This window comes from Lepidochelys olivacea (genome assembly GCF_965140295.1).
Source record: "Lepidochelys olivacea isolate rLepOli2 genome assembly, chromosome: 6".
Classification (NCBI taxonomy): domain Eukaryota; kingdom Metazoa; phylum Chordata; order Testudines; family Cheloniidae; genus Lepidochelys; species Lepidochelys olivacea.
The window spans coordinates 4878978-4905362 of record NC_140416.1 but is presented as its reverse complement, the minus strand read 5'-3'; the positions used below and the strand labels follow the sequence as shown (position 1 = coordinate 4905362).

The 26385-nt window shown below is 55.3% G+C and overlaps 1 protein-coding gene across 1 annotated transcript; it reads right to left on the bottom strand.

The window, feature by feature from the left end:
- Positions 1–825: 825 nt before the first annotated feature.
- On the bottom strand, positions 826–26385 carry LOC311521426 (integrin alpha-D-like). The gene is made up of 30 exons (XM_084629761.1): positions 26343–26385; positions 21154–21268; positions 20906–21009; positions 20629–20693; positions 19896–20010; positions 19323–19453; positions 18920–19065; positions 18309–18462; positions 16584–16734; positions 16138–16211; positions 15717–15846; positions 15414–15562; positions 13219–13359; positions 12702–12908; positions 12276–12406; positions 7736–7893; positions 7412–7566; positions 7116–7247; positions 6458–6531; positions 5103–5244; positions 4704–4817; positions 3180–3259; positions 2940–3023; positions 2710–2788; positions 2354–2461; positions 2032–2115; positions 1745–1858; positions 1441–1533; positions 1171–1281; positions 826–980 (listed from the first exon to the last, which is right to left on the bottom strand). The coding sequence occupies exons 1-30, from the start codon at positions 26377–26379 to the stop codon at positions 858–860; spliced, it is 3501 nt and encodes a 1166-aa protein (XP_084485887.1). The 5' UTR covers positions 26380–26385; the 3' UTR covers positions 826–857.

Below are 26385 nucleotides of genomic sequence, written 5' to 3'. Positions count from 1 at the left end.
GTCCTGAACTGATACTCTCAGCTGGGTCCCGCCTGAACCAGCATCATTACAATCGTGTCTAGTCTAGATGCGATAAATCGATCCCTGAGCGCTTTCCCGTCGACTCCGGTACTCCACCGCCAAGAGAGGTGCAAGCAGAGTCGATGGGGAGTGGCAGCAGTCGACTCAGCGCCGTGAAGACACCGCGGTAAGTCGATCTAGGTACGCCGACTTCAGCTACGCTATTTTCGTAGCGGAAATTGCGTATCTTAGATTGATCCCCCCCAGCGTAGACCTAGTCTAAGTCAATAGCCTCAAATCCAACTCTAAAAAGTTCTCAGGCAGCATTATTCTTACTTTGCTTATCTGCAAATTTTGATTATTAGCAATAGAAATATTTTGCCAGCAGTTTATGTGCGTGTGGTGAATACAACATTTCCCGATAAAAATCCAGTCCTTCCAAGCACAGTTATAAATCTTTAACTTTTTGAATCTCAACCTCTACTGCCATTAAATAATTGTCTGACCTCCACATACGGCCCGGCCCCCCCCATACACATAAATTCCCACAACTGGGATAATCTGAATAGATAAAAATAGAAAAAAAAAGATGTGTAATACCCATAATTTTCCACATCAAAATTTAAAATCGATGGAAGTTTAAAAAAAGGCCGAAAAGAAATTTCAACATTTTCCATCAAAATTATAAAAAGACAAAGAGAATTTGCCCCAGCCTAATTTCAGTAATGATTGGCTCTAGTTGGCACTAGGATGCATTTTGTTGGTGGGAGGGTGTCCAGTGACCAACATAAGCGGGCAGGGGTGAATCTGGAGCAGCCCAGAGGGAGGCCAAGCTGGGGGCGTTGGCGCATGGGGGGCTATTGTTTGGGGACATCGGAAGCAGGGGGTTTGCCAGCGGAGGAGCTCTGGGTCGGGCCAGGCCCCTCGCCCTCCACAGCGTCCTCCATCATCTGCTTGTACTGGCGCTTGAAGAAGCCGAGCTGGAAGGAGACAGAGGGGAGATGGTGAGAGGCAGACAGAGACAGGCTCATGGTGGAGGAGCAGGAGGGATGGGCTGTGAGAACCTATGAAGGAAAAATCCTTGTACCTCCTCCACGAGCTGGGAGAGCCACAGGCCCCTCCCCGAGGGTGATGGGCTGTAGGGGGGGGTTAGAGCCCTGCCCCACTCACCTTGTAGAGGGCTGCTGTGATGAGAGCCAGCAGGACCAGGCCCCCCATGCTGCTGCCCACGATGATGGGCAGGTAGTTATAGACCGCGAAGCGCTCCACCACCGTCTGCACCTGGGGGAGAGGAGCTGTGAGATGGGGACCCAGGAGTCCTGACACTATCACACCAGACCCCACTTCCCCCCAGAGCAGGGACAGGACCTAGGAGTCCTGGCTCCCAGCTCTAACCAGTACCCGATGCTCTCTCTATCCCAGGCACAGTCACTCTGGTACCTGGCGCTGGATGAATCCCTCCTTCTGGGTGTATTTCTTCTCCTCGTATTCAATCTGGGCCTCGCTCACCAGACTCACTTTCTGCTGCTGAGTCTGGAACAGAGAAATTTACCGTCCCTGACTGGAAATGACACAAACCAGGCCGGAGCATCATCCCAGAGAGACCCAGAGAAATTTACAGGCCGTTCACACAGGGATCCCTTGCCCGGCACTGAGATGCAGCCAGCTCTGGGGAGGGGCTCAGGGGCTGTTCACACGGGGGGATCTCTTGCCTGGGGCCAGGAGGCAGTGGCAGCTCTCCTACCTGGGAGACCCACTGGAAGCTGACGTTCCCTTTGATCATGAACTCCAGCGGCTGCTGCAATTCCAGGGAGGGGATTCGGCACCGGATCTTCTTACAGGTGGCCACGGAGCAGTCCTGGGGCGGAAGGATATCGCCGGGTGAGGCAGTGGGCGTGCAGGGTTCTGCCTGGGCATAAGGGTCTCAGTCTGTCTATAGCAGGGGTCCCTCCCCCAGCCTAGCCCCCAACTCACTGTCTGTATTAGTGCCAAGGGAAGGGGCTGCTGGGACCTGCACTGGCCTGCACTCACCAGCAGGGGGCGCTCGCTCATCTGCTTCACAAGGTCCTTTGAACTGGTCGTTCCCACCTCACTGGTGCACTGAACCAGCTGGGGCTGGGGAGGGAGAGAGACACGGTGTTAATGGGGGCGGGAAGGGGACACGGGGTCTTTCCCCTCTATGGGGTGCCGGCTACAATCTGGCCCCAGGGCAGGGGACTGGCTGGCTCCAGTGGGGGGGGGGAACATGTGGCCTTTCCCCCCTAGGCAGCCTGTCCCAGCAGGGGGCGCTGTAGGGCCGAGCAGGCATCACTGGGCCCATCTCACATACACAAGGGCAGGGAGAGGCAGGTACCTTGGAGGGGACGACCTCAGAGGCGTCCCACACCCGGACCCCGCTCAGCTCCACGGGGAACTGGAACGTGACCGAGATGGGGACGCTTCGCTGCCGCAGGTTCTTGATCTGAAAGAAACAGACTTGCTACAGGGCACTGCAGGAAGAGAACCCAGGAGCTCTGATCCCCAGCCCCCGCTCTGACCCTCAGACCCCACTCCCCTGCCAGAGCTGGGGGTAGAACCCAGGAGTCCTGGCTCCCTGCCCACCCCCACCTTCATCTCTCTGTGCTCTAAGCCACTAAATCTGACTCAGGTGGTTCCACTCCCTCCCTCTTGCCCCGTCTCCCCCCTCGCACTCTGTGCCGCCGGCCTCACCTCGTATCCATGTGTCACTGGCATACTTGTCCCTGCCTCCTCGGCGGAGAAGTTGACGTACTTGGTCGACTCCTCGAGGCTGGGGGAGGAAAAGGACGGAAGGAAGGAGAGAGACAGGAGTGTGCTGGATGGGGCTGGAGAGTGGCGGTGGGTGGGGACGCTGTGCTGCAGGGAGTGGGGAGGGGGCCCCAGCAGGGGGCGCTCTCCCCTCTGTCTCTGCACGGACCTACCTGGTGAGGATGACGAAGATGCCGTACTTGACCGGCAGCTCCGCCCGGTGAATCATGCGCTGGGTGATGGGGCCGCCATTGTCACTGGGGGAGGGGAGGGCAAAGGGCAGAGACGTGAGGAGACACAGGCAGATAACTGGGTGGGGAGGCTGCATGACAGGCCTCTGCCCTGCCCTGTTCCCTGCACGGCCCCCTCCCACTGCCCCCACCCTGACCCCTGGCCCTGCACGGCCCCCTCACCTGCTGGCCTTGGCCGTGATCTGCAGCCTGTCCCCCAGGTCGGCCTCAGAGGAGACGTCGAAGGTGGCGACGAAGACGGCCTGGAAAACACACGGGGGTGAGAGCTGCTGGGCTCAGGGCCTGGGGAACTGCCAGAGACTGCGGGGCGGGGGAGGCACAGGGGACCAGGGGGACTGTTGTATGAACTTAGAAGGAGGCAAAGGTGTTAACATGACCCTGTTCCTGTCCACAGAGAGCGCTAATCTGGTTTGGGATCCAGAGACCTCAACCCACTCTGTGCCATGGCAACACCCCATTAACCATCCTTTTTAGGACCCCAAAGGGGGGAGGGAACAGCCCCTCCCCTTCTCTCCCCCAGTAAGGCCTGATTTCCAGCCCCCCAAAGTCTGGCTCTTGGTTTGCAGCCCCGGCAGGGCCTGACTCCAGCCCCGGAGTGACCTCAGGGCTCTGTTTGCACTGACTCGCCGGGCTCCCCGGGGCACTTTCCCCAGCACATCGCTTGTCACGGGCTGGGCTGACCCCAGGGAACTGCCCCTCTCTGCTCCCAGCTGGGCTCACACGAGGGTTGCCAACTTTCTAATTGCACAAAACTGAACACCCTTCCCCCTCTCCTGCCCCACTCCTTTTCTGAGGCCCCGCCCCTACTCACTCCAGCCCTCCCCCCCTCAGTTGCTCACCGTTCCCCACCCTCACTCACTTTCACTGGGATGGGGCAGGGAATTGGGGTGTGGAAGGGGGTGAGGGCTCCAGCTGGGGATGCGGGGTCTGGGGTGGGGTCAGAAATGAGGAGTTCAGGGTGTGGGAGAGGGCTCGGGGCTGGGGCAGGGTGTTCGGGTGCGGGAGGAGGTTCAAGGTATGGGCTCTTGGAGGGAGCTTGGGTGCTGAAGGGGTCTCAGGGCTGCGGCAGGAGCATGGAGTGTGGGGTCTGGGAGGGAGTTAGGGTGTGGGAGGGGGTTCTGACCTGGAGTAGGGAGCTGGGCTGCAGGAGGGGGGTTGGGGTGCGGGCTCTGGCCGGGTGGCGCTAACCTCAAGCAGCCCCCAGTTACCAGTGCAGTGGGATTACTGTGGGCTCCCTGCCTGCCCTGGCTCCATGCTGCTCCCGAAAGCTCCGGGCCACTAGGCAGCGGCGCGGGCAGGCAGCTCTGTGCAGTGCATGCTACCAACGCCCGGTAGGCACCGCCCCCACAGCTCCCATTCGCTGTGGTTCCCGGGTCACTAGGCAGAGGCGCGGACCGGGGGGTGGGGGGTCAGCGCACAGAGCTTCCCTGATCTCCCCTGCCTCAGGGAGCTTCAGAGACATGCTGGCCACCTCCAGGAGCCCCGTGCAGCCAGGGCAGGCAGGGAGCCTGGCTTCGCCTCGCTGCACCTCCAACCGTACTTTTAACAGCCCGGTCAGCGGTGCTTATCGGCGCTGCCAGGGTCCCTTTTCGACCGGTCATTCCAGTCAAAAACTGGATGCCTGGCAACCCTCGCTCACACCTGGGGAGTTCACATGCCAGGGCTGAGGCCAGGGCCCGTCCCTACCTCAGTTCCACTCCAGAAGATGGGGTAGTTGATGTGGCAGGTGCTGTTCCTCTGAGTCTGTTCCTCGGAGCCCACGGCCGAGCTGCACTTAACGGCCACGGCCCTCCTGTTAGACTGACCATGAGAGACCAGCCAGTGAGAGACGTAGACCACAGCACCCCTGACAAGCCCCCTGCACACTCCCTGCAACTCAGCACTGCTGCCGAGCCCCCCCTGGCCCGCTCCCTGCAGCTTGGCGCCCCCCGCCGAGCCCCCCGCTCCCCACAACTCAGCTCCTCTATCGAGACCCCCACCTGCTCCCTGCAGCTCAGCAACCCCTGCTGAGTTCCCTGTCCACTCCCTGCAGCATGGCTCCCCACTGCAGAGCCTGCCCCTCATGCCTGGTGTTCGTTGGGGTACCTGGAGCAGCAGGACCCGGCGGTAGGACAGCGCGGCTGGGTAGAAGAACCGCACCGTGGTGCTGTAGGAATTCTCCCCATGATTCTGGATGGAGACGGTGGTGTTGAGTTCGGGGGTGACGCCCACCACCAGGGTGCTCAAGCTAAGGTGGGAGAAAGGGGTGAGCTTCCTCAGGGCAGTGCCCTGGATGCTCTGTGAACTTCTTCTATCAGTGTCCACCCGGGGACCCCAGCGCTGTGAGTTTCCAGCGGTGCATCTTCCCCACAGCAGTGCACCCTGTGACACTACGCCCCATATTCTTCATAGAGCTACTGTTGTGATATGAATATGGCATAACTAATTTGTATTTTATGCAAGATGGGTCACATGCGGTATCACTGGAAAGGTGATGATTTACTGAATGTGATTGTCCTATTTGTTTGGGGATGGGGCTCAAACAGGGAAACAAAGGATTCCCACCACATGTAAATCCTATATAAGGCAGGGAAGTGAGTTTATGGGGCTGGTTCTTCACTAAATCCCTGCCGAAGATGACTGCTGAAAATACCTAAGATTGATCTGGGGAAGAAAGGACTGGACCCAGGCTAGAAGGTGTCTGGCCGGTGAAAGGAATATCTGGGGTTCGAAGCTGCAAGCAAGAGTGGTTTGTCTACAAGAAACACTGCAACCTGCTTAAAACAACATTTAGGGTGAGAAATTACTACTCATAGCCAGTTTCTTTAGTGTATTAACCTTAGTTTGCATGTTTGTTTTATTTGCTCAGTAATCTGCTTTGATCTGTTTTCTATCCCTTATAATCACTTAAAATCTATCCTTTGTAGTTATTAAACGTATGTTTTTTTTCTCTCAACCAGTTTGTGCAAGTCATAACTGGGGGGCAAAAAGCTGTGCATATCTTCCTCCACATTGAGGGAGGGGGTGCTTTTCATGAGCTTACGCTGTACAGTTTTCTGTGTGGCGCAAGACAATACAATTTTGGGTTTACACTCTTGTGTGTACTTGCGTGCCGGACAATTCCCGAGCTGATTCTTCCCATGCAGAGCTGATTTCAGTGTCTGTGTCTTTCTGCAGCTGGGTGTGTCCCTACCTGGGTGTGTGCTAGAGGAAGCTTGAGGGCCTGGCTCAGCAGAACAGTGTAAGGGAGACCAGGCTGGTGGAACCAGCGGGCTCACTGCTATCCCCAGTACATCAGGGGGCACCCCGGAGTGGGAGGGGGCAACCCTTCTCAAACCCCCATCCATCAGCACTGGAAATCTAACAAGATCTCCAGCTGGATGTTGAAGATCCGAAGTGTGATCAAACCAAATGTGTCCCACCATGGTAGGTGTTTTTGGAGGGAGGATTCAGTGATTTACCCAGAGAAATTGAAGGAGATTTCTAACTGGTCATCGCAGCGGTCATCTGTGCCACAGTCCTTCTGAAACGGGAGCTGGTTGGAGACCCAGGAGAGCAGGATCAGAGTGGGTGGGGAGGGGTCTGCAGCACCACCTGCCGGAGTGACACTGCGGGGACCCAGGGACCGTCCTGTTACCCCAGCACCTCCCAGCCCCCTGCACTGGAGGACAGATAAACCCATCATCAGCCCCCCGACCCCACCCTTCCTCCTCACCCTCTGCCCAGCGGCAGTTTCACACTTCTAGGAGTGCCGCGACTGGAGGACTGGCCGGCTCAGGGGGATGGGGAACAGGACATGGGATCTTTCCCCTTTAGGGGGCCCTGGCCAAAATAAATATTGACAATTGTCTAGTAAAAATCACATTTTTTAGCCAAAATATTTGTTTCTTTGGACAGAAATTTTGGGAGCTTTGAGGAGAAGTTGGAATGTTCCCATGGAGGGGAGATGCCGAGGCAAACTCAGCATCCATCTGTCACCCTCGAGTGGCTGCGCTGTGTAAAGAGGATTAGGAGGCTGCTGCTGCCTCTGAATTTACCAGACTCTTGCATTCAAACCCCGCGGTCACTGGTTCAATCCCTGCAGCAGACCCACCGCGGGGCCTGGCTCTGGCAGCTTACCAAGCCTGCAGACACCGTCGCGGAGTCCTCGCTCAGGATGGGTTTGAGGTTGCTTGCGGTAGGGATGGGCTCCCCCATCAGGATGTAGTTGAGACGCAAGGTTATGGGGGTCAGGGTGTCCTCTGGGCAGAGCTGGGGAGACAGAAAGACATGTCAGGCTTCTGAAGGGAAAGGGGGGCTGGGGGCTGGGTGGGACCAGGAGAGAGGTTTGTTCTCTGGGTGATTTGGGAGCAAGGGGCAGAGTTGGAGGGGCAGACACAGTGGGAGGGGAAGGGGTTAGGACCCCCCACACTCACAGAAAACGTTATCCGGTACATCTCACATCTCGTCTTGATGCCAAGCCGCAGTTCCCTGCGCAGGACAGGGCCGGTGGAGTTGAAGGTGGCTCGGATCTTTGTCCGCCCGGGGTCCAGAGCCAGGCTGTACTGGATGGTGCTGGAGATCCTGTCACCTATGGGGAAGGGGAAACGGGGGACAGAGAAGTTGAGAGCAGGAACTTCAAGGGGAAATGGGACACGGGGCTTTGTCCTTCTAGGGGGTGCTGGTTCCGATCCATCCCCAGGACAGGGGACTGGCTCACTCAGAGGGGAGGGGAATGGCGGGTGGGGGTTTGGTCTGACCTAGGCTGTCCCTGATGGTCTTAGTGACAGTGAAGCAGACCTCTGCCCTGCTGGCCTCCGTGTTGAGCTGCTCCTGCCCCTGGCAGTTGAAGGCTGAGGTTGGGATCGTGTGGGGCTGGAAGCTGATGGAGACCCCAACTCTGAGCACCGGCCGGGACCTGCCATGGGAGGAACAGAACCATCACGCAGCTGCTCTCTGCAATGGAGCCAGGCCCCCTCCCTCCCCTGAGCCTCCCACCCAGCCTGGATGTGCTCACAGCACCCCAGGGAGATGGGTTATGGACACGCAGCTCTGCTAGAGGAGATGCTGGGGGGCAGAGAAGGGAGCAGCAGAGCTGTCCTTGTGCCATTCTCCAGCTGAGGGCAGCAGTCACAGACACTCACACTCAGAATACTAAGGCCTTGTCTACACTGTAGAGATTTTTTCTACAAAAGGCAGCATTTGTCCACAAAACACTGGAGGTTTACACACGACAATGTGACTTATGGTGACAAAACTCTCCTGTTTTGCCGACAACGTAAAACCACCTTGACGAGAGGCTTTGAGCGTTTTGCGGCAAAGCTTTGTCGACAAAGTGCCAGTGTGAAGACTGCGCTTGGTCATGTTGCTGTGATTGGCCCCCAGGAGGTGTCCCACAATGCCCTTCCTGAGAGAGTGACCAGGTGTCCGATTTTCAAATGGAACAACCGGTCGAAAAGGGACCCTGGTGGCTCCTGTCAGCACTGCTGACCAGGTGGCCGTTAAAAGTCCGGTCGGGGGTGCTGCGGCTCTAAGGCCGGCTAGTCCCTTCCTGTCCTGGCTGGCACTGGGCTGTGCCCCAGAATTGGCCAGAAGGTCCGGCCTCTGGGGCAGGGGGGCACGTTCTCTGAGTGCTGGCTCTGCACTCCCCGGCCAATGGGAGCTGGGGCCGGGGGGAGGGGTGTGCCGGTGGCAAGAGTGGTGTGTCTTCAAAATGGGGCAAAGCCTCCTGTCCCCCCACCTAGGACCCAGACCTGCTGGCTGTTTCTGGGGTGCGCATGGCAGTAGGAGAGCCTGCCTTACCCCCCCCCCCGCCCCCACTGCACTGCTGAGCAGGAGCCGCCAGAGGTCAGTCCATGTCCCAATCCTGATTCCCAACCCCGTGCCCCAGCCCTGAGCCCCCCCGACCCAGAGTCCCCTCTTGTACTCCAAACCCCTCATCCGTAGCCCCACCCCAGAGCCAGCAACCCCAGCCCAGAGCCCTCACCCCCTCTGCACCCCAACCCCTTGCCCCAGCCCAGAGCTCCCTCCCACACCTTGAACTCCTCACCCCGTCCCCACCCCATAGACAGCACCCCCAGCCCACAGCCCTCACCCCCTCCTGCACCCCAACCCTCTGCCTCAACCCACAGATGCCTCCCTCACTCCAAATCCCTCAACCCCACATCCCAGCCTGGAGCCCCCCCTACACCCCAAACCCCTCATCTCCAGCCGAACCCCAGATCCTGCACCACAGCCGGAGCCCTCACACACCCCAACTCCCTGCCCCAGGCCGAGCCCCCTCCCGCATCCTGAACCCCTCATTATTGGCCCCACCCTGGAGCCCACACCCCCAGTTAGAGCCCTCACCCCCTCTCACACCCCAACTCCTGCCCCAGCCCAGTGAGAGTGAGCGAGGGTGGGGGAGAGCGAGCCACCGATGGAGGGGGAATGTAGTGAGCGGGGGCGGGGCTTTGGGGAAGGGGGCGGGCAGGGATAGGGCCTCAGGGAAGAGGCAGGCATTCGGTTCTGTGTGACTAGAAATTTGGCAAATCTACGACCTGACCGCTCTAATCAGCGGTTCGAACCCTGCTGCTCTGCAGCCACAACTTCAAGACCTACAGGCAGATTTCTCATGGCATATGTGAGAAGAGCTACAAATCGGGACACGGTGCAGTGCAGAGCGAAGATAAAGGAGCTGAGGCAGGCGGACCAGAAGGCAAGGGAGGCAAACCCTCGCTCCGGTGTTGCAACAAAGAGCGGCCGCTTCTACAAGTAGTTGGACACCATTCTAGGTGGCAACCCCATCTCCACCACCAAGAGCCCCGTGGACACTTTGATGGGGCGGGAGGGAATGGAAAGTGGACCTAACCCTGAGGACGAAGTGGTGGATGAGGAGGTCAAGTTGGAGGACGTTTTGGACCCCATGGCAGGGTCGTCCGGTACCATGGTGAGTCAGGAACTCTTTTCCACTCCAGAGGGGTGGAGCCAGTCCCAGCAGTCTGTCTCCGGCAAGCACGATGCAGGAGAGGAGACCCCTGGTGAGTGATCTTTTTGAGCAGATACTGCTCGATTACATGGCGGACAGCTGTCCTTTGCTCTGAATACTGTAGTGGTGGGTGAAGGAAGAGATAGAAATGTGCAAGACCAGCTTTCCCTGTGCAGCTTAGCAGTGCAGCAGAAGAGGGTGCTGATGCACACCTAGATTTCATGGGAATCCTCCAGAGAGATCTCTAGGAAACTACCCTGGAGGTTCTTGCCAATCCTCTGCCAAAGGTTCCTTGGCAGAGCTGCTTTGTTTCTTCCCCATTGTAGGAAATTTTCCCGCACCACTTGGCAATCACTTGTGCAGGGACCAAAGAGGCACCCAGGTGAGCAGCCTAGGGACCTGGTCTGAGCCTGGATGCAGGCAGTAGATGTGCCCTTGCTTACCCTCAGGAATGAGCTATCAGCTTCACTGACATCCGCCTGTGGAAAATGGTGGCAGAATTTACAATATTGTCCCCAGTCCCCTTCACTGATCCTCTGAAAGCATCATCAACACCCTTTGCCCCATTTTGAATGTCCACCCCGCACCTAGGCCATACTCACCATGTTTACGGTGTTCGTTGAGATGTGTGCTTGCCAAGGTACATTGAGAAAGTGATTGGTATGTTACAAGAGGTGTATTTTACTGTAATGATTCAATGCTGTGCATGAACTAACTGTCATGCTTCTGTGCATTGTTTCTTGTGCATCTGCAGATGTGCCATTCAGGGGACCCCACTACACACCGGCGGAGCACCTACTCCAGATAAGGAAGCAACCAAGGTGGAGCAAGGAGGACGTGTTCAGAGAGGTGCTCCAATCCTCTGAGTCAGAAAAAAAAGAACGCATGGTGCTGAGAGAAATGGAAAGATGGGACAGAAAGGAGTGTGAGGAGTGCACTCTAAAGGCCCATGGGAGGATGATAAAAGTAACAGAGGAGCCCTGGGGCTGGTGCTAGTGGGGGCTGGCCTGCAGCCAGGGATGCCAGGCAGCTGGAGCTGGTGCTTGCATCACCCGCTCAGCGCTCAGGGCTTGTGTGTGTGCGTGGGGGTGGGGTGGGGAGGGGGGCTCTGGGCTCTGGCAGGGAAGGGTGGGGTGTGAGGGGTAGAGCCCTGAGTAGAACGGGTGGGCTAGGCCAGGGGATAGCACCCCCAAGCCCCCAGTTCACCGACCACCCATGCCTACACATAGTGATTGTTGCTGCTAGTAATATTTACATGCATTCTAGTCATTTGCTTACTAGAAATCCCAGTCAGGAATCAATGCAAGTGCTAGGTCAAATAAGATAATTGAGTTTAATGAAGCATGGCAGATTGCTGTATAGAAATACACATTACTGGTTCGCAATCTCAAAATCTTGCCTCAGTCAGCAGTCAGCTATGACCATTGAATTCTTTTTCTCACTTAGATCTAACCTGCCATAAAGGCATCGCTAGCGCGCTCTTAACCTGCCAAAGCACATTCCAGGAGAATTCTGCACCTACTCAGCCTATTGTTGAAGCGCTCCTTGCTGCGGTCCAGGTTTTCCCGAGTAAGGCTTCATGAGCCATGGGTGTAAGGGGTAGGCTGGGTCTCCCAGGAACACTGTGGGCATTTCAAAATCCCCCACTGGAATCTTCTGGTGTGGAAAGATTACTCCTTTACTTGCTTACTCCTTTCTGTACAGACCAGAGTTTTTTAAGATGCGTGCGTCATGCACCTTCCTGGACCACCCTGTGCTGATGTCAGTGAAATGCCTGCAGTGATCAACAAGCGCCTGCTATACCTCAGAGAAGTACCCCTTCCTATTGCTGTACAGATTGGGTGCTCACGATGTACTGCCTGACCAGCTCCGGTGTGTTCAAAGCAGTGACCACAACAGTAGAGAGCATTGCGGGGTCCATCCTTTCACACAGAGATGGCGGGCGCACAGTAAACAGGGGGTGTTAAAAATGCCGCTAAAATTGGTCAGAAGCCCATGGAATGCTGGGACAGAAAACAATGCATCATGGGACGTTGAGCGAGCACCCATGAGGTGCTGCGATCCACTCCGCCTTCCCACAATTCCAAGCGGCAGAATGTGGCGAGTCGCACCCTGGGATAGGTACCCACCCAGAGCCCTGCTCTCACTGTCAGTGCCAGACCACCAAGTGTGGATGCGCTCTGCCAACACAAGGAGCGTAGTGTGAACATGCAATAGCGGTGAAATTATCGCGCTTCTTAATCGCGGACAGAACTTCTATCAAAAAAACTCTGTAGCGTCGACAAGGCCTGAGACTGCCATGTGGAGCAGCGCAACGACACAGAGTAACTCACCTCAGCAGCAGGACCTGCCCTTGTGCCCCCACCGCGATGTCTGGCAGTCCGTCCCTCGTCAGGTCTGTCCCACCACTGACGGCCTGGCCAAAGTAGTGCAGCCTGCTGGGAAACTGTGACCCCTCGATGCGCTGTGGGGCAGAGAGAGCAGCAAGGGGTGGGAAAGGGGCGTCTGTTCTGTACAATGGGCACTAGGGGGCTGTGGAGAGTGAGGGGTGGCTGTACTGTACAATGGGCACTAGGGGGCAGTGGAGGGTGAGGGGTGGGAAAGGGGTGGCTGTACTGTATAATGGGCACTCGGGGGCAGCGGAGGGTGAGGGATGGGAAAGTGGCAGCTACAGGCTAATAGGCACTAGGGGGCTATGGGGCCCCATCATGTCTCTTCGGGGCTTTCTGGTGACCCCTTCTCACACGGGCTGGGCTCACCTGTCTATACTGGGGATTGAGGCCTCCCTTTTCCCCATGGAAGATGTACAAGGCCCCGCTATTGTCGCTCTCCATGGGGGCCCCGATGGCCACATCCGTCTGTCCATCCCCGCTGATGTCCCCGATTTCGGACATGCTGGCCCCAAAGCGTCCGAACGCCTGCCCCATCTGCCCCTGCAGTGTCTTGGTGCAGATCAATGTCATCCCCTGCAGGCCCCATCGAAGGAAACACATGGGGAAAGGATCAGCACTGACTTCCAGCAGAGAGTACCCCTGTCCCTACTGACCGTCTTTCCCTCTCTCTGCAGCAAAGCGCTCCTTGGCACCGCTCTGGGGCATCGGGGCCAACTCTGACTGGCAGGGAAAAGCTTCCCTGAATGATTCCCCCCCATCCTACTTCCTGGAGCACCGCGCCTGTTACTGCCATGCTAATTGTCCCAGCATCACAACTGCATGGCAGTGCAGGCAAAGAACCCCAGGCCATCCATCTTCCCCCTGGCTCCATCCTCTTTCTTACCGGCCAGTTAATCAGGCAGTTATAGACCCGTCCTCCATTCAGAGGTGTATGGTACATGGGGGCTCCGATTAGAACCAGGTCCGTGTTCCCATCTCTGTCGAGGTCCACAGCGCACAGTGTACCCCCAAAATATGAGCCAATCTGGAGAGGCAGATAAGTCACCCCTTTCATTTAGTCACCTCCTCCTTCTTCTCCCGCTGGGACCCTTCTCACCCTCTGGGGCTGAGGATTCAGTCCCAATCCTCATTCCATCCCCAGTCGCACCCTCTCGCTGCACAGCGGGTGGTGCTGTTGCTGAAAGTGTTCTTGCACAACGAGGCAGCTAGATCTCGGAGAGACGCTGAATGCTAGTTGTGGTGCAGTTCTTTCTAGCGGCTGTTCTAGCTCGAGTAAAGTTTATTCACTGACTGAGTCACTCTTGTAAGTTCTGTTCTGCTGGAACGTATAGGCAGTTAGATCTTGGAGAAATTCACTTCGTTAGTGTAGTGTGATCCTTTTCGAACACTGCTGCTATCACTAGTAATGTAATTTTCCTTGCCTGAGTCTCTCTAGAGCAGATCCACAAAGGTACTTATGTGCTTAACCCCCAGACTTAGGTGCACTGTGATTCATAAAACCTCTGCATGGCTGCTGCTGACCCTTTAGGTGCCTAACCTGACTTGGTGCCTATGTTTTTGCAGTAGAAGCTCCTTATGTTGCTGCCTCAAGGGCAGGGCATGTGCACTCCTGTCTTACTCTAGGCAGCCAGTTGCCCATTTCCCACCACACCCCAGCAGGATCCACAAACTGGGGGAAGACAAACGCTCTTCCACCTGTAGGGCACCATCTGGTACGTGTGGTCAGAGGAGAAGGACTTGAACAGGGGTCTGCTATTTCTTAAGTCAATGCCCTAACCCCTGAGCTGAGCGCTCCCTCGGTCTTGCCTGTTAAAGTTATTCCATTTTAATTGACTAATTAAATATCAGTTGGGCTGCACAACGTGTACAAATCACAACCACCCTAAGGCCCAGTGGTGAGGGCACTCCCTGAGAGACAGCAGAGCCCTGGTTAAAGCCTTCATAGAATCATAGAATCATAGAATATCAGGGTTGGAAGGGACCCCAGAAGGTCATCTAGTCCAACCCCCTGCTCAAAGCAGGACCAATTCCCAGTTAAATCATCCCAGCCAGGGCTTTGTCAAGCCTGACCTTAAAAACCTCTAAGGAAGGAGATTCTACCACCTCCCTAGGTAACGCATTCCAGTGTTTCACCACCCTCTTAGTGAAAAAGTTTTTCCTAATATCCAATCTAAACTTCCCCCACTGCAACTTGAGACCATTACTCCTCGTTCTGTCATCTGCTACCATTGAGAACAGTCTAGAGCCATCCTCTTTGGAACCCCCTTTCAGGTAGTTGAAAGCAGCTATCAAATCCCCCCTCATTCTTCTCTTCTGCAGGCTAAACAATCCCAGTTCCCTCAGCCTCTCCTCATAACTCATGTGTTCCAGTCCCCTAATCATTTTTGTTGCCCTTCGCTGGACTCTCTCCAATTTATCCACATCCTTCTTGAAGTGTGGGGCCCAAAACTGGACACAGTACTCCAGATGAGGCCTCACCAATGTCGAATAGAGGGGAACGATCACGTCCCTCGATCTGCTCGCTATGCCCCTACTTATACAGTATGCGCTATGTATACAGTATACTTATACAGTATACGCTATGCCCCTTCTTCCTCGTCAGGCAAAGCAGGGACTCAAACCAGGGGTTGTTCATGTCCTAGGTGAGAAATCTAACCACCATCTATAAGGGAGGCCCTCCCTCTTCTCCTCCGGCTGGTTTGTGAAGATCGTGGTGGCTCTGAGCCTGCCTACTCGATGAGGCCCGACATTTGAGTTAGGTGGAAGAGTGCCTCCCTGAAGCATCACAACGCCTAAGTCCCTTGGTATGTCTGGACCTCTGTCTGTATCGGTCTCATGAGCTCTATCTAGACTGTAAGTGAAGGTAACAGCAGTGGGATATTGGAGAGAAGCTGAATGTCAGCTGCGGTGCAATTCCCTAAACCAGTCAAGTTTATCCCCTGCCTGAGGCTCTCTGACTGAATCATTCCTGAAGGTGAATCAAACACAAATATTACACCATGTCAAAATCTTACAGGCTTCCTCCAGCCCTCTCTCTCTCACACCCACACTCCATATTACCAGTAACGCTCCCCATACCTGCTCTCCCCGCACCTCTGATGTGGGTGTCCATTTCCCACCCTTGGTATCTCGGAAGAACAGGACGACTTTGCCGGCGTGTTGATAGCGAGGGGCCCCGACCAAGTAGCTGCTCTGCCCATTGGCTGTGATGACCTGAGACGAATAACCTCAAAGGAAGAGAGGGACGTGGGGAGGTGAGATGGGAAACAGCCCTACAACAGTGCTGCACAGAACTTTCCCAGAACTGAGATGCAGCCACCTCTGGGGTGGGGCGCGGGGCTGTTTAAAAAGGTAAGGGAAGCTCGGTGGGTTTGTTCTTACCGAGGTAAGCATCATTCATGTCAGTGGAGGTTCTGGACATGTTGATGAAGCTCGGCTTCCCGCTGTGCCCATATAGGTATACCCCACCGGACCAGTCATAGGCTCCCACTGCTCCCAGCACAGGCCCGTCCTAAATCGACAGCGATGGCAAAGGGGACCGATTACAGGGAACAGACAGCACGGCGTGTATTTACTAGACACGGCCACCACCTGCAGCACAGCGCCCCCTAGCATCGTGCTGGGACACTGGGGTCAGTGCTGATGGCCAGGGGAGTGAGCACCCTCTACTGGGCCCCCACACCACTCGCTGCAGCATAGAGCCCCCTAGTGTCTGCCCTTAGTGAGAGGGGGGGTGCCCCCTGCACTGCTCCCACAGGACTCTGGGCTCCAGGGACACACCCTGGGGCCAGGCGTCACTCACAGGGGACAGCAGGGAGCTGAATCCTTCCTGGGACATCTCCAGCTGGAAGGAGCTGCCGCTCTGGGACTGGGTGCCTGTGGGGAGAGATTGACAGACAGACACAGGAGAGATCATCATAGACAGTAAAGGCGCCGTGTCCCATTCCCTGAGCCAGCCCTTCTCCCCACCTCGAGGCTGGATTGGATCGAGCACCCCCTAGAGAAAAGGCCCCGTATCCCGTATCAGCCCCTTGAGCCACCCAGTCCCCTGCCCGGGGGCCCTGGATGAGAAAGGCATCAGGGGCATTTAGGGAGGAAGATTACTGGATACATGTTGAATGGGGAAAGAGAGAATATTTGGGGCCTATTTGGGCTCTGGATTTCCAGCAGCTCCCCGTCCCATCTTGGCCTTGAAAACCGATTTCTAGAGCCCCAGGTCCAGTGCGGCCGCTCCCCTGGCTTTGGTACCTTCGATACCGAATATCTTCTCCTGCAGCTGGTTCTGGATGCTCTGGAGGGCATCAAAATTGTCCACCCGGAAGACGTGCTCCTTGGTGGGCTCAGAGGCGATCTCCTGGAGCTCCCGTTGGGCAGTGTCACTGGAGAAGGCCTCACCAACCTTCACGGCGTAGAGGGAGGTACAGGAGAGACCAGGGCATGGGCGTCACTCAGCCCAGAGCCCTGGGCCAACACCCACCCGCCCCGAGCCCTGCTGGGCCCTAGAGAGGCATGGCTCAGCCAGCACCATGTGCTACTCTGGTAAGTGGGGGGTGGCGGGCCGCTGGAGCCTGGAGTTATGGAGCCTGCCCCATTTCAGCACCGAGTTGTGTCGGTTGTACCAGCAGCAGGGCACAGGGGTCTCCTTGCCATGGGGATTGTCAGCGCTCTGGGGCCCAGCATGACTCAACCTCCAGGGCGTAGTGAGGGGTGAGTGCGGGCAATGTCTCCGAGGGACACCTCAGGGCAAGGGGTAAAGGGCCGGGACCACTGCGCTAGTCCGGGTGGGTTGTGTGCAGTCAGTTCAGAGGTGGAGTCAGGCACCTCCCGGTAAGCAGCAGACAAAGGTCGAACAAGATCCAATGGCTGGAAACAGAATTTACACCCATTCAGATTGGAAAGAAGGTCTCAGGTTTAACTGTGAGGGGAATTAACCCTTGGAGCAGCTCACCACGGGCCGTGGTGGATTCTCTATCCCTGGCAATTTTTATCTCAAGACTGGCTGGTTTTCTAAGAGATCTGCTCTGGTTTCAGCAGGGATTAGTTGGGGGCAATTCTCTGGCCTGTGCTCCACGGGAGCTCAGACTAGATGACTGCAAAAAGTCACTTCTGGCCTGGGAATCTATGATTCTAAACCCGAGTTTGTTGATGTAGGACTTACGTCGACCTAACTCTGTAAGCGGCCTTGCTAAAATGTAGCTCCCACCCCTGTAACTCATCCACCACACCGACTTCATAACTCCACTTCCGCAAGTGCCGGTGCACTGAGCTCAATGTAGTCAGGTCGGTGCAGTGTCCGCATAGGCACCACATTGCTCATATCGCCTTGGGGCGCTGGCTGTCAGGGCCCCACCATGCCCCGCGCTGACAGTTAAGTCGATACAAGCGCTCCTGGTGTGGATGCGCACCACCAACAGAAGGAGGATAATGTGCACATGAAAAAATGATTGAATTACTGAGGTGGCTGTGTGACAAGGTAACTTAAGTCGACTTAAGTTTGTTGCGTAGACTTGCCCTTTATCTTGCTGCTGATGCTCATTTCAATCTCTTTGGCTCAGCAGTTTCATGGAGATAAATGTCAAGTGACTGACACCAGTTTGGGGAGGATCAGAGCCGTTGTTTGAGTCCCAGGTGTGTGCAGAAAAAACTATTAGAACCGGTTGATTTTGCTGTTTAACTGGGGGGCTGTATGTCAGGAGCCCCTAGTTCAAGTGACCCCAAATCCTAACCTGTGTCCCCATGAGGAATTCCAAATTTCATGGCAATCTGAGTCAGCACGTGGACCGTAGGGCAGGCAGAAAACCCAACCTGTAACTAGACAGCTCTGCAAAACCTGAACAAGAGAGGAGCTCCAGCTCTCCTATAACGTCACACGTTGACCCAGTTACAACCCTGGGTCAGTTCTTCTCCCTTATCTAATGGGAACCTGGACATGGGCTCAGATCCCTACTAGTTCTCCACACAGCCGCAGCTCACCCCGATGGCGTAGCGGATGATACCAGCTCTCTCAGCCTCAGGGACGGTGTCTGAATAAGAAAGTGGGTCGTTGTATTTCTGCCCATCTGTGATCACAATGAGAACCTTGGTGGCCTCATCCCGAGTGCCTCTCCCAGAGGTGAACAGCTCCAGCCTGGAAAAGGGGCGGGGGAACGCCTGGGAGGGTTATTGATACGTAATAACACCTAGCGCTCGTCCACTGCTTTGGCATTACAGATCTCAAAGTCCTGTACAAAGGAGGCCACTGTCATTGCCTCCATTTAACCAATGGAGAAACTGAGGCACACGGCGGGGCTGTGACTTGCTTAAAGTCACTCAGCAACAGAAACTCAGAGCTGGCAATAGATCCCTGGAGCCCTTGCTCGCAGCATCTCCCTCCCCGCTCTAACCTACTAATGCCCACCCACCTCCCGGAGTGGGGACAGAGCCCAGGAGTCCTGATGCCCAGCCCCCCTGCTCTAACCACTAGTCCCCAGTCCCTTCCCACAGCTGGGGATAGAACCCAGTGGTCCTGAGTCCTTTCTCGTAGCTCACATGTCCTTACAGCCCATTCCCTGTGGAGTCAGCACTGGGAGGAGGGCAATACCTACACCACTTTCTGGATGGCTGTGGCCGTGTACGTCGTTCCATGAAGCTGCTCAATCCTCCAGACAAGGTGATCGGGGTCATGACTTCTCCTGTATTCCATGAAGTCGAAGTGCAATTGAAATTTATTGGAGTACTGCATGAGGGCGAACTGCAAGGGGAGGCGGGGAGAAGAGAGAAAAACAACCCCAGGGGTGGAGGGTAAGAAAAGCAGGCATCAGACTCAGTTAAGGGCTGAGGCAGTCGGGACGTAGTGGTTCTGTTGGAATTTTTTCCTGGTTTTGGATGCAAAATCCTTTACTGCTCCCCCTGCAGAACAGCGCCCCCTAGAGCTTCACTGGGGCTTTGGGGTCAGCACTGACTGTGAGAGGCAGGGTACGTAGTCAGGGTTCAGCTTCTGCCCATTACCTGCGTGTTGGTGCTGCGGAAACGCTTCATGATCTCAGCGAGAAACGCCTTCATTTTTCCAAAGTCCACAGGTGCAATGCTGCCCGAGCCGTCAATGAGGAGCGCTATGTCTGTGACATGTCTGGGGCACTCTGAGAGTGACAGGAATGAAGTACGTCCTGACTCAACTCCACAAACATGGGAAACCCAACAGAAAGAGCTAGACCAGACCAATGGGCGCATCTAAGCTGATATCCCGCCCCCTGCTGGCCACCCCGATCAGACCCCTTCGGCCCCCCTGTTGCAATATCATCCCGTCCCTGCCATGAAGGGGTCCTGAGAGTAGACCATGACATGCACTGGCATGAAAAAAATACACCCTTCCCCCTCCCAGAGCTGGGACAGAACTCAGGAGTCCTGACTCCCAGCTCCTACTGACATCCTGAATCAAACTAATGGGCCCACCTAGCCTGGTATCCCAACCCATATCAGACCCATCTAGACCCATCTCCCCTCCAACTTCCCATGTCCCTTGTACCCACCCGTGACCCCAGAGCATAGGTCCCCCCCCCACACCCCTGTGTCACCCCTCACCTGGGTGGGTGTCTGGGATGCGCTGGACCTGCCGGAGGCTCTGGTCCAGGAGGAAGCAGTAGCCGTTGACGTACATGTTCTCCCCGCAGGCCCGGTGCACCGTGGGGCCGCACACCTGGGGCACGAGAAGGCATGAGGTCAGTAGGTGCCCCTCTGAACAGAGCACTGAGGGTGGGGGAGCCAGGGGTCTGGTGGGGGAGCCAGGGGTCTGCTCCACAACCCTATGGGTATGCAGGGAAAGCCCCTGCCGGGGCAGACGGGACCCACATGAGGGCATCACCTGGTTCCAACGCTTTCTGCTAGTTCACGCACAGTCACTGTCGCCATGGCGACAACCCAGTTACAATGCTTCCTGCTACATCAGCTTCCTGCTTCCTTCTAGTCACTGTCACCATGGCAACATAAGCCAGTTGCCTCCATCCCTCACAACATCATCTCACGGGGTCACTGTTGCCAAACCAAGGATACCTGGCCACCGCCATTTCCCACTGCATCCTTGTGCCCCCCCTCCAGTTACAGGAGTTACCAACAGCCCTCGCACAGTTATCATGTAGTCATGGTGATGTCACCCAATTGTCACCTCTGCGTCATTGCTCCAGTCACGCTGACACAGCCCAGTTACTACCGTCCATGAGTAGTGGGGTTTTGGGGAGGGAGCTGTCCCCTGGAATGATGAGGGAGTAAATGTCGGACCCCAGTCCCAGCACCCATCTCCCCTGAGTGTGGTACCTACCAGGAACTGGGAGCCTCGGGAAGCCAGCGACAAACCGAGGGACATGTTCATGGCATCGGGGGGTCCTGACAGGGGAGAGAAGCACACCAGGGTGAGCAAATAAACTCCATTCCTGTCCCAGAGCGGAGGAGAGAACTGAGGATTCCTGACTCCCAGCTCCCCCCACTCTAACCACTAGACCCCACCCCACTCCCTCCCAGAGCTGGGGACAGAACCCAGGAGTCCTGACTCCCACTCCAATCCTCTTGCTGCACCCCATAGCACAGGGTGCCCCTACTCTGGATGAGGATCTCCTGGCAGCGTCTGGAACCCAGGTCGCACTTGTAGACTTTGCCAGTTTCATTCACGCCTCCTATCTGCTGCGGGGCCCCGACGATCAGCCTGCTGGGAGAGAGCAGAGGGGGGTTAGGGAGATGCCCCATCACTCCCAGGGGAGTGGGTCCCACGAGGGGCAGCCCAGCCAGACAAGCCCCTTAGCATTGGGCATGAGTCATGTGGGGCCCTGAGCCCAGGTTAGGCCCTTACCCCTGAGTGCTGGCACTCCCGAACTGCACCACGCTCTGCCCAAACCCCGCTGCTGCCTCCTGGAAGGTGATGGGTCCCTCCACGTCCACACTGAATTCACGGCTTGGGGCCAGCACTGCAGGGGTTAAACAGTCACCAGTTAGAGCTTTCCCTATGGAGAACGGGCCAGTGTTTGGGGCTGAGGGGTCGGCTCCTTCTGGCTACGGGACTGAATTCCACACACACATACCCCGCTCTAACTCAACAAATCCCACTCCTCTCCCAAGCCAGGGATAGAACCCAGGTGTCCTGACTCCCAGCTCCTCACCACCTGCTCCCTAGTCCTCAAGGGCCATATTATGCAAATCATTCCCTGCATTTATTTGCATAGTACCAGTCACTCCCGCTTAAAAATAAATATCAAGAGTGGAGCTAATGCTGGTGAAGGGAGCCCTAGATTTGTCTCCATCAGCTTCCCTGACGCTGATCCATAGCGGGTGCACTTCCTGTCGGGGTACCAGGGTCAGATCAGAGACTTCATAGACTGATAGATTCCAAGGCCGGAAGGGACCATTGTGATTGTCTAGTCTGACCTCCCGGATAACACAGGCCAGAGAACTTCCCTGCATTAATTCCTGATTGAACTACGGCAGGTCTTTCAGAAAAACGTCCAATCATGATTTTAAATGTCCAGTGATGGAGAATCCACCACAACTCATGGCAAACTGTTCCAAGGGTGAATTACGCTTCCTGTTAAAAATGTCGGCTTTATTTGCAGTCACGAGCCAAGTCTGCACTACCACTTACGGCGGCAAAACTTGTGTTTCTCAGGGGTATGAGACAACCACACCTCTGAGCGACATAAGTTTCGCTGGCATAAGTGGCAGTGTGCAGAACCCTGTGGCGGCAGGAGAGCTTCTTCCACCGACAGAGCTACCACCACTCACTGTGGTCGTTTAATTACGTTGACCGGAGAGCTCTTTCCTGTCGGCACAGAGTAGCTACACGAGTGATCTTACATCGATGCAGCTGCATGGGTACAGCTGTGTCGCTGTACGATCGCTAGGGTAGGCATGTCCATTGTTTGCCTATCATCAACGTTCAGCCACTGGATCGTGTTACCCTTTATCTGCTAGGTTGAAGAGACCAATATTAAATATTTGTTCTTCTCATAAGTACTCCTAGACTTGGGTCAAGCCACCCCTTAACCTTCCCTTAACTAGATTGATCTCCTTGAGTCTATCACTATGAGGCAGGTTTTCCAATCCTTTCATTAGTCTCATAGCACTTCTCTGACCCCTCTCCAATTTATCAACATCCCTCATGAACTATGATCACCAGAACTGGACTCACTAGTCCAGAAGGGGGTAGCACCAGGGTCAAATACAGAGGTAAAATGCAATAGAACCTCAGAGTTATGAACACCCCGGGAATGGAGGTTGTTCCTAACTCTGAAATGTTCGTAACTTGAACAAAACATTACAGTTTTTTCAAAAGTTTACAACTGAACATTGACTTAACACAGCTTTGAAACTTTACTATGCAGAAGAAAAATGCAGCTTCCCCTTTATATTTTTAGTAGTTTACATCTAACACAGCACCATACTGTATTTGCTTTGGGGGCGGGGCGGGCTCTGCTTCTGCCTGGGTGCGTACTTCTGGTTCAAATGAAGTGTGGGGTTGGCTGGTCAGTTCCTAACTCTGGTGTTCATAACTCTGAGGTTCTCTTCCTGCTCGAGATTCCCCAGTTCATGCATACACTGATCGCAACAGCCCTTTTGGCCACAGTATCACGCTGGTAAAATTTGTGTTGTGGGAGCTGAAGCTGAGACCCACTAAACTCATGTCACACAAGAAACAGGCAGTGGATGGCAACACTGAATCCCTAATGCATTTGGGTAGCTAACTAACTCCCCGCCATCCTCTGTGGGATTGGCTGGGGGAAGTGGGTGAGTGGGGAAACCCCTTTCCAACTGGCTGATCTTCCCCACACCCCCCACCTCCTGATAGCCAATCAGGGCTGCTGCAGGAGGCAAGCAGAGGTGAGAGGAATTGTGGGAGACAAGTAGGGAGTGTAAGAATCTCTCCAGTTGGCTCTTCTCTCCTCTCCCCTGGCCCTTCTGCCTTCTCCATCCCTGCAAGCCCAGACCTGGGAAGGAGAGTCGCCTTGGAGCTGCCCCCTCCAGGGTGGGAGGCTATAAAGACTGTCCAGATTTGCAGGAGGAGCAGATGTGGGGCAAGGTGGGGTGCAGAATTGTGGGGCTGGGGGGTGAGGTTGAGAAATTGTGGGGCTGGTTGGACAAAAGGGGTGCTGAGAGGGTGGGGGCAGGCTCCCCCAGTCTTCCCTTCATCCCTTTTTAGGACACATCTCCCAATGTGCCTCAAAGTCCCCAGTCCCAGCCTCAAATCTCTCATTCTCATTCTCAGCCAACACAACGTGTGACCTCCCTCATGCCCTAAGAGGTCCCAGCTTCACAGACAGAGGAGACATGACCTTGAATGAGGAAGAAGCTGTGGTCGCTTTACAGCAGGACCATGCCAACCACATCCATTTCCTGCCCACCAACCCCAGCCCACATCTTACCAAGCACACGTGCCCCATGGAGAGTGAGAGTCACACCTCCCCCCATCCCCTCCCAGAGAGACCCAACAAGTGGCCACATCTCAGTGCTGGGTGAAGGAATCCTTGTACAAACAGCCCCCAGGCCCCACCCCATAGGTGGCTGCATCTCAACGCCGGGCAAATAACTTCAGGGATTCCATGCCTGCAAAATACGGATTTCATGTGCATTATACCATGTTTTTTGGTGTATTATTTTCTAGTAAAACCACCTCCAGAGAATGAGAATTATAATCCAGTGTCAAAACAGAGCCCTCACCTGCATATGCAAATAGATCCACACCAACTTCAGATCATGCCCTTCACTGTTCATTGCTTACCAACATAGCCTCTTTTACTCTGTTTAGGTTGGCACTGGGGGTCTGTTTCACACATTTTAACAATTTCGCTAGCTCATTGCTCATTTGTGGCCAGTACATTCTCTCTCTGGCTCTGCATTGATATTTCTCCAGTTCCAAGCATCTTTCATGTCCTCTTGTGAGCATGTCAGCTTGTAACATCTTCGGCGCCACTATTCTATTCCCTCTAAACAATATGCCATCACTAACAGACAGTTCTGCTTTGAACTGAAAATGTGGAGTTGATCAGGAATGTCCTGCCCACCTGATGGTAATAGTGTTAATTACCCTATGTAAAATCTCATCATTAGCTGTACCCTTAGCAAGTTCACTCCAAAACCTTTCTGAAACTGAGCACCAGACCCCACTCGCCTCTTAGAGCTGGGGATAGAACCCAGGAGTCCTGACAACCAGCCGCTCCCCACCAGTTCATTCAAGTTTCCTTTGTGTCTAGCCCTGGATGGCCATTTTATGCAAATTGCCCATGCATTCATTTGCATAGCAGCAGAAACTTCCATGTGAAGAAGAAATCTAAGGAGTGTGTTTAGCACTGGTGAATGAAGCCCTTGATTTATCTCTTGCCGACCTGGATTCACGGGGGGAGGGGGACTTTCTGAAGGGTTGCAGGGGCAGATCAACCTTCACAGAATTACAGAATAGAACGCCAGAAGGAACTGCTGTTTTCATCTGCCCTGACTTCCTGTGTAACAGGAGCCAGAGAGCTTCTCTAAATTAATCCCTGTTTGAACTAGACTGGAACATTTAGAAAAAGATCCAATCTTGATGTAAAATTGCCAGTGACGGGGAATCCACCACGACCCCTGGTAAATTGTTCCAGTGGTTAATTCCTCTCAGTGTTAGAAATGTTACGTCTCATTTCCAGTCTGAAGTTGTCTAGCTTCAGCTTCCAGCCATGGATCATGTTACACCCTCCTCTGCTAGATTGAAGAGCCCATCATCAAATATTTGTTCCCCACGCAGGTACTTATAGACTGAGATCATCACCCCTTGGTCTTTGCTTTGTTAATCTAAATAGCGATAGACTCAAGGAGCTCAATCCATCAGGCAGGTTTCCTAATGCTTTGATCATTCTCATGGCTGTTCTCTGAGCCCTCCCCAATTTATCAACATCCTTCTTCAACTGTGGGCACGAGAAGTGGCAGAACAGGATTCCAGCAGCACTCACACCACGAGCAAATACAGAGGTAAAATAACCTTTCTGCTCTTACTCGAGTTTCCCCTTCTTCTGCCTCCAAGGATTGGCCGCAGCATCGCAGTGGGAGCTCCTTGGCCCAGGCAGTTCTCGGTCTCTCGACCGAGTCTGTCAGCTAATGCAGGGTGGCCTGGTAAGCTTGTGCCATGGGAGCCCGAGCTGAGACCCACCAAACTCATGTCACACAAGATACACCAAACAGCCCATCAGTGGCAAGAGTGAATCCCTAACACACAGCGTGGCCATCCCTCTGCAAGAATCCCCTGGGAGCTGCCCCCTCCAGGCCTGGGAGGTAGTAAAGACCCCCCAGAGCTGTAGGAGGAGCAGATATGGGGCAAAGCGGGATGCAGAATTGTGGAGCTGGGTGGGTGGGGCCTGGGGACAAGGGAGCTGAGGGTGGGGGAGGAGCTGAGGTGGCCTCCCCCATTCTTCCCTTCATCCCTTTTCAGACCCCATCTCCCAGTCTGTCCCCCCTGCCCAGCCCATCCCCCTCACTCTCAGCCACCCCAAAGTCAGCCCCCTCCATTCCCTGATGGGTCCAGGACTCACAGAGAAGAGAGATGTGACGTTGAAGCAGCGGGAAGCGGCTGTGGTTTAACAGCAGGATTGCGCAATTGCGAACACTGCATCCACTTCGCACCTGCCGGACCCTCGCCCCACATCCTACCGAGCACACACGCCCCACAGAGAAGGGGAGTCGCACCTCTGACCCACTCCCATCCCAGAGAGTCTGGGGAAACAGAACACAGAGGGAACTGCACCCAGGAATGCTGGTTATCGGCGCCCCCCATCCCTCCTCTAAGCCACTAGAGCCCCATTCCCCGCCCAAATTTGGGGAGAGAACCTAGGATTCCTGATGCACAGGTCCCCTGCTGCAACCCACCAGACCCCACTCCCTCCCACCCGCCCAGAGCCAGCCAGGGATAGGACCCAGGAGTCCCGACCGTCCAGCTGCTCCCATCCCCCTGCCAGAGGGGTACTCGCCGGGCACCCATGTGGAGGAGCCCAGCATTTCCCAGTCCCTCTGGCTGGCACTTACCTGCGCACAGGTAGAGGAGCAGAGGCAGGGGGTCCATCCTGTG

Bases quoted from the DNA above. Each gene is read 5' to 3' on its own strand.
- LOC311521426 (XM_084629761.1), bottom strand. From the start codon at position 26,379: ATGGACCCCCTGCCTCTGCTCCTCTACCTGTGCGCAG. The intron at 13,360-15,413 runs GTATGGGGAGCG...CTGCCTCTCCAG, and splicing joins CAGAGGTGCGGGGAGAGCAG to ATTGGCTCATATTTTGGGGG. The intron at 1,282-1,440 runs GTACCAGAGTGA...CCTCTCCCCCAG, and splicing joins AGGGATTCATCCAGCGCCAG to GTGCAGACGGTGGTGGAGCG.